At 46.2% G+C, this 7,500-nt stretch overlaps 1 protein-coding gene across 2 annotated transcripts in view; it reads right to left on the bottom strand.

Moving 5' to 3' along the window:
• Positions 1 to 3,636: 3,636 nt before the first annotated feature.
• The window catches only part of LOC307241613 (XK-related protein 7-like), a gene marked incomplete at both ends in the record, with an annotated part of 31,704 nt that continues 27,840 nt past the window's right edge, over positions 3,637 to 7,500 (bottom strand). For both annotated transcript variants that reach the window (XM_080015796.1, XM_080015797.1), the window contains 3 exons: positions 3,637 to 4,441; positions 6,442 to 6,661; positions 7,319 to 7,500. The exon at positions 7,319 to 7,500 is cut by the window's right edge and continues 18 nt beyond it. In XM_080015796.1, coding sequence (XP_079871922.1) covers positions 3,637 to 4,441; positions 6,442 to 6,661; positions 7,319 to 7,500 — 1,207 coding nt within the window. The remainder of the gene's footprint in view (positions 4,442 to 6,441; positions 6,662 to 7,318) is intronic.

The following is a 7,500-nucleotide window of genomic DNA, read 5'->3' as shown; positions in this document are numbered from 1 at the left end:
AGTATGAATACTGTATGAATGTAACGTAAATACACATACTCTCTCACACTATAGTGCTACTCTGCTATTTACACGTACATTTATCTCCAAGAATTAAAAACAAAACCAACTATGTATATTTTTTACATCTTAATATAAGAGTCATACCAAAGACATGGCCACCGTGTGGGTAAACAAGAGGTAAATAGTTAGAAAAAAATACAAAAATAAATAGATAAACATAATTAAATACTAATCAATTAATCAAAATATGATCGGATGTTTTTTCTCTTTTTTTCACTCACGATAAAACACGACATTTTGTTCAAGTCAGTAGATCAGCGCACCGTTTTTCAGGTTTTTTTTTTTTTTTTTTTTAGGTTTTCTGCCCTGCGCCTTATTGGCCGCTCCACCTGGGTGTGGTCTGTACATCAGTCAATCACATTCCGTCGTCATGGAGAACTGCGGCACCTCTATTTCATCTTATCCAAAAAAAAAAGACCTTGAAAGTTTGTCGTCACTTTGTCTGTCATCTTTTCCATCTTTTGTCCAAATAACGATTTCTGGGTCTAAAGTGACACTTTGTTCACATTGAAGTCAAAATTTGGGGAAATCAGACGTCCTGCTGTTTAAAATGCAAAGGAACGGCGATTTGGAATGTTTTACTCTTTGTTCTACTCTTTACTAAGTAGGAATCTTGCATCACTGAAACTCATTCAGTGCTTCCACAGAATGTTCTGGTTTTGGATCCTTAGGAGCGACAACAAACAAAGTGAGGACGACGCTCCGAAGGTCGACAGCCTACGATCCCGGAAGCTGGACTTTGCAGGACCTGGATTTCACCTTAAAACCAAAGCACCAGTCACCAACAACCTGCTTGGTGGCGTTGGTCCGGTAGGACTCTCTCCTTGGCAGTAGGTCAGTGAGAAGACACACCGGAGGATGTGACCGAGTGAAGCCCTCAGAACCGGTTCAAACACGAATGCAGCCAAACAGTTTTACCGCAGGCCGGAATATCGGCCCGATTCCCCAAAATCCACCTGTTTCACTCCACACATCAGCCTGATGAAAACAACTCAGTGCAGTTTCAAACTTTCAAACTCTTGGTTTGCTTTTGGTTTTCCTAAGAGCACAAGATTGTTTTACAAATTTGAAAGATCAGGGTGGTGTGAGGGGGGTGTGGTTTCAGCAGCCACACCTGTCTTGGGTCTCGGTAATCGGGCTGGGGATCAGAGGTGGCAGATCGGAGGTACCTAGACCCAAGACAGGTGGGGCTGCAAAAAACCACACCACCCCCACACCACAATCTGTGGCTTGCAGATACTGCTTCTGTTTACCCAACCTAACAATCTTTTAAAATAACAGATCAGGACCCGTCAGTAGCGGTTGCCCAGTTGCCCCAGGCAACCAGATTGGCCCTGTTGTCAACCACTTTTCATGTGTAAAAAAATAAAAGTTATTCTACTTAAAATATGGATTATAATTATGATTAAATTCTGCAGACCATTTAGTCAGTCTTGGCAACCAACAGCCGATGCACGTTTGGCAACTTGGCAACCACTTGTAACCACTGTATCAGACCCTGCAAACAAATGTTAACTAATGTTTTATTATGTCTTTGTATCAAATAATCATGCCATGAAATAATGATATTATCTGTTGCATTGTTGTGGATTCCATCATCAATTCCTGTGGTAATCATCATCATATCAATGTTATATTAAGCAAGGTTGGAAGGTTGTACTTGGTCCAAGGACCGAGTAACTCCCACTGGCAACCCGCCAAGGTCAACCGCATTAAGATGGAGCTTCTGATGGAGCGATTCATTGACGACAGGTGAAGTGAGACTGGGTGGATGTTGCTAATCAGGCTGGCTAGTCGTTCAGCACCTCACAGATCTAAAGGCCACTTAGTGGCACTGCTTTTACTTGGCAAATAGAGCTACTCCTTCCTCCTCGCACCATAAGGAACGCGATGTCCATGCTACTCTTCAAAGGCAGAGATTCTCTTGATTAGCTGTTGATGAGTGATGTCACCTCCCGATGAAGCCATAGAACCTGAATGGAGCTGGATCTGAGAGGACAGGCTAAGTCTCTTGTGGTGCTACTGTGAGGTTCCCAGTCAAATTCTGTGAATCCAGACCAACCTCACATTAGCAACACTTTCAGGTCACTTAAAATAAAACATTTGCTTTATTTCATTTTCGTATGAGAAGATTATTTTCTCTTTAGCTATTCCTGGCATTATTCCCTAAGTTCTAGGGTATTTTCAGACACTTTAGCTTCCATTTAAGTGGCAGAATGGCTCAGCACTGGCTGAGGCAGTGAGATATTTGGAGTTATCATATTCTGAAAACAGATGCAGCATTTTGGTGTAGAATGGACACCTTCAACCACCAGCCTCAAACCCTATTTATTGCCCTTTTGTTCCACCTAGTTTTTTGCATGTATATCTTTTACATTAATATTTTAAACTATTTACTATTTTACCTTTCTCTAGCATGGGCACTGGCCTTACCATTACCTTCTCAACTGAAGTAGTACTAGAACCTGTATTTGAAAGCAACCCAGACACTGTCATTCTGGTCTGTCTCCGTTATTCCTGACAGGAGGTTTGAGATGTTATTTTGAAGTAAGAAACCTCCTCCAAATTTCATCCTTATGTTTATCTGAGGTCTGTATTTATTAGGCTAATACCACAACCCAAAATGCATTGCAGGCCTGTTAAAGGTGGGTCACAGGTTGGTCTTCAGAACAGTCCTTCAGACATACAGTATTGGTTCTGAATGGATGGAATCAGGGACTTTAACGGTGCCTGATGTGCGTCCACAGGGACATAGATCAGTTTTTTTTACATTTTACCATTTCAGAATAAAGTTCCCTGAACCAGGGATCTGGAGGCAGACTGGGTTTGAACGACATGAACCACTTTAGATGGGCCATGGGCCGTGGACCATCAGTGGATGAGAAACAGAGAGAGGAGGCCTAAAGCGGAGCGTTTGGAGAACGTTTACTGAGGGATCTGAGGGATATTTGGTGTATTCCAGGAAGAGACGGAACCAAACAGGATTATCTATGTAATTTAACGGAGCGGGTGAAGAATTATCAGCTCTTTGGAAAAATTGATCTTTATCTTATCTACCTTAAATGGTACTGCCTCGCTCGTTCTCCAAACGGTTCATGTTGGGGTTCTTTTGAGAACCCTGACTCTTCACTACCATCTCTGGATTGTAACTCGTTCTCCCATCTGGTCCAGCTTGCCTAACTAATAATCCTCCACCGCCAAAAGCCTCCTGTCTGGCTCAGACTCAGTTTTACTTGTTGATTGTATTACAATACATCAAAATTGTCAACTTCAAACTTTTGGTAAAAGATTACAATTCTTAACCTTGTGTCTTTTCTAATTCTCCAGAACCTCCCAACGACCTGTCTGCATTCTACTGTACAGCTGGACCAGGTCTGGGTCGTAGACCTTGGTCCCAGATTGCACCTCACATTTTAACAATCAATTTTAAGGACCTCTTGTGTCCTGATCGGTTGTCTGTCAGCCAATGCCTTCATAAAGACGGTTGGCAATCCTCATGGACTTGGTCCCAAAGTGAGACTACACTGAACCTTGTTCTTAGACTGCACATGAGCTTCAGGAACCCTTGGTGTCCTAGACGGTTGTCTCGTATTCTAGCACCTCTTTGCTGCCCATCATGCTACTCCTGTACTGTATCCTGGGGCTGATGGGAGATGTAGTCTCCAGGACCAGGATGGCCTTGCGTAGACGCCGGTCGATGAAGTGCGCGTCCCAGGCTGGGTATCGCTTCCTGGGCAGGTCGATGCGGATCACGGGCCCCTCTTGGACTCTGGAGGAGGGAGTTCTGTGGAGGAGGGCAGGGGAGGAGGAAGGGGAGGGTCGCACCTGGAAGATGGGCAGACAGCTCTCCTTTTCGCGCTCCCCGGGAACAGGGTCCCCCGTCTCTCTAGTCCTGGGCAGGGTCCTGGGTGGGCTGGTGATGGCTGGTTCTGAGCCCCCGGGGGTCTGGGAACCCTGCGAGGGGGTGATGCATGCATCAATCACCCCCGCCACCCCTCCACCAACTCCCTCCCCGTCGTCCACGCAGCCCCCCCAGTGTGAGCCCAGCACGGGCCCGTCGGGGTGAAGGAGGCAGTAGTACAGCAGCATGAAGAAGGTTCCCAGGGCGAAGCTGCATGCCACCATGCACACCACCAGGAGGGCGTAGAAGTCGGAGGTGTGCGGTCCTCGGTAGGCGTACCACGCCACGGTGAGTGCCACATTCTCCACCAAGGTCAGTGTGTAGTAAATGGTCATGCGGAAGCGGCTGGGGCCCTCCTTCACGTTGAACCAGCAGAAGATGTAGATGATTCCTACCACCATGTTGTAGATGATTTCCTCCCATTTGGACATGCAGAAGTCGGTCTCACCTTGGATGATCCAGAATGTCATCACGCACCTGCACAATAAGGACTTAGCATCAGACACCTGCACAATGAGGACCTGGCATCCCACACCTGCACAATAAGGATGTAGCATCCCACACCTGCACAATAAGGACTTAGCATCCCACACCTGCACAATAAGGACTTAGCATCTCACACCTGCACAATAAGGACGTAGCATCCCACAACTGCACAATAAGGACTTAGCATCCCACACCTGCACAATAAGGACTTAGCATCCCACACCTGCACAATGAGGACTTAACATCCCACAACTGCACAATAAGGAATTAGCATCCCACACCTGCACAATAAGGACTTAGCATCTCACACCTGCACAATAAGGATTTAGCATCCCACACCTGCACAATAAGGACTTAGCATCTCACACCTGCACAATAAGGACGTAGCATCCCACAACTGCACAATAAGGACTTAGCATCCCACACCTGCACAATAAGGACTTAGCATCCCACACCTGCACAATGAGGACTTAACATCCCACAACTGCACAATAAGGAATTAGCATCCCACACCTGCACAATAAGGACTTAGCATCTCACACCTGCACAATAAGGATTTAGCATCCCACAACTGCACAATAAGGACTTAGCATCCCACACCTGCACAATAAGGACTTAGCATCCCACACCTGCACAATGAGGACTTAACATCCCACACTTGCACAATAAAGACTTAGCATCCCAGGCCTCCATTTTATTGTCCAAAATCTAATTTTTACTCATCGTTCCAACATAGAACCATGTGAAGTTTATGATTTATTTTGATATGTTATATAATATCATATTATTATGACACAGTAAATACATTATCACAAAACGTGGCAGGGAATCGACATTCATAATTATGGAAAATACGAGAATATGACATTATGCGTGGTTCAATACTAGAATTTTGAGATGTAACAAATAAATAACCCCAATGCCAATATGAGTAACTATAACTACAAGTTTAGAGTGAGGTTGATGGAATAATTTTCATCAGTTTCAATATATAATCTATAAATTACCCTTAACTCAATCTTTCTAGCATCATAATGAAAATAGGTCTTGAAAAACTATCATTTTGGAATATTTAGGAATCCATATTGAACGTTCCAACCATGCCCCTGACCTCTAGACCTCCTAGATCTCTAAACCTCCTAGACCTCTTAAACCTCCTAGACCTCTAAACCTCCTAGAGCTCTTAAACCTCCTAGACCTATAAACCTCCTAGACCTCTTAAACCTCCTAGACCTCTAAACCTCCTAGACCTCTTAAACCTCCTAGACCTCTAAACCTCCTAGAGCTCTTAAACCTCCTAGAGCTCTTAAACCTCCTAGACCTCTAAACCTCCTAGACCTCTTAAACCTCCTAGACCTATAAACCTCCTAGACCTCGAAACCTCCAAGACCTCTTAAACCTCTAAACATCCTAAAACTCCCAGAGCTCCTAGACCTCTAAACCTCCTAGACCTCCTAGACCTCTAAACATCTTCGACCGCTCAGACCTCTAGACCTCTAAACCTCTAAACCTCCTAGACCTTAAGACTTCCGAGACCCCCTAGAGCTCTAGACCTCGTCGACCTCGTCGACCTCTAAAACTCCTTGTGGTGTGGGGATGGTGTGGTTGAGCAGTCACACATGACCTGGATGTCGGTAATGGGGATCAGAGTGGCTGCATACCTGTCGCTCGTTGATTGGTGTAACGAGCAGCAGGTAAAACCCCCATCCCCACACTCACTCAGGAGAGGAGCCCTGTCATGACATGTTCTATCTGCCGCTAGATAACTCCACCTAGCCTCCTCTCTACATTAAACTGGTGTTTACAACCCATCGTCTTCCGTGTCTCTGTGCCGGAGGTCCCTGAACACGCCACTTGGGTGGCGCGTGGTAGGCCAAACTGCCACACTCCTAGACCTCTAAACCTCCTAGAACTCCCAGAGCTGGAGACCTCTAAACCTTTTAAAGCTCCAAGACCTCTGGATGTCATAGACCTCTGGACTCTCTGGTTACCAGTGGCTGACGATAAAGATGCCAAAGTAGAGCTGGAAGACGGAGGCGAAGAGGGCAAAGGCCACGGTGCGAGCGCCGATGGTGAAGAAGTGCCAGAGCATCTGGGCCACCACGGCCTTGTAGGACATGGACAGCTTGTCCTCACGGGAGTCCCTGAGGACCTTCTGGTAGGAGGCCACCATCCAGGCCAGGGACACCAGGGAGGCAGAGGTCGAGAGACCTGGGGGAGGGGAGAGAGATTATAGGGATGTATAAAGTCATTGACAGATGGACAAATACATTTTGTCAGGGATAATGCACAGCCAGACGCATCGGCAAAACATGTCTAACACGTCATTCTAGTGTCTACATAGCGTCTCCAGATGGCCCCACTAGCCGGGGTTAGCATCACAGCAGTCGTTATTCACAAATAACTGACCGATGGTTGCAGCTATTGACCAATCCGAATCAAGTATTGCACTGATTTTATATACACACACTGAGCACTTTATTAGTAACACCTGTTCACCCAATTATTCATGCAGTTATCTAATCAGCCGATCGTGTGGCAGCAGTGAAATGCATCACATCCTACAGCTTCAGGTAATGTTATATCAACCATCACAACTCCGTCACTACTCTACCTGCACTCTACTCTACATCTACTCTAATCTACCTCCACTCTACTTCACCTCCACTCTACCTCCACTCTACTCGATCTACATCTACTCAACCTGCACTCTACTCTAGCTCCACTCTATTCTACCTCCACTCTACCTCCACTCTACTCTATCACTACTCTACCTCCATTCTACTCTACCTCAACTCTACTCAACCTCCACTCTACTCTACCTTTACTCCACTCTACTGTCACTCTACTCTCCCCCTCCCCCCTCACCTTGCAGCGGCAGCACTGTGTTCTGGTGGATGATGATGCTGAGCTGCAGCACCAGCTGAGGTGCAGATTTGAGGAAGGCCTCTAGGAGGCGCAGCATGGTGATGTCAGCGCACTCGAACATCAGACGCCAGTGGAGGTGGCGCCCCGCCCCGCCGGCCCCCCAGCGGCTCTGGGCGCCCAGG

The sequence above is a fragment of the Zeus faber genome (assembly GCF_960531495.2).
Source record: "Zeus faber genome assembly, chromosome: 15".
NCBI lineage: Eukaryota > Metazoa > Chordata > Actinopteri > Zeiformes > Zeidae > Zeus > Zeus faber.
The sequence above is the reverse complement of the archived record's forward strand: the minus strand, read 5'-3'. Positions and strand labels throughout refer to the sequence as shown.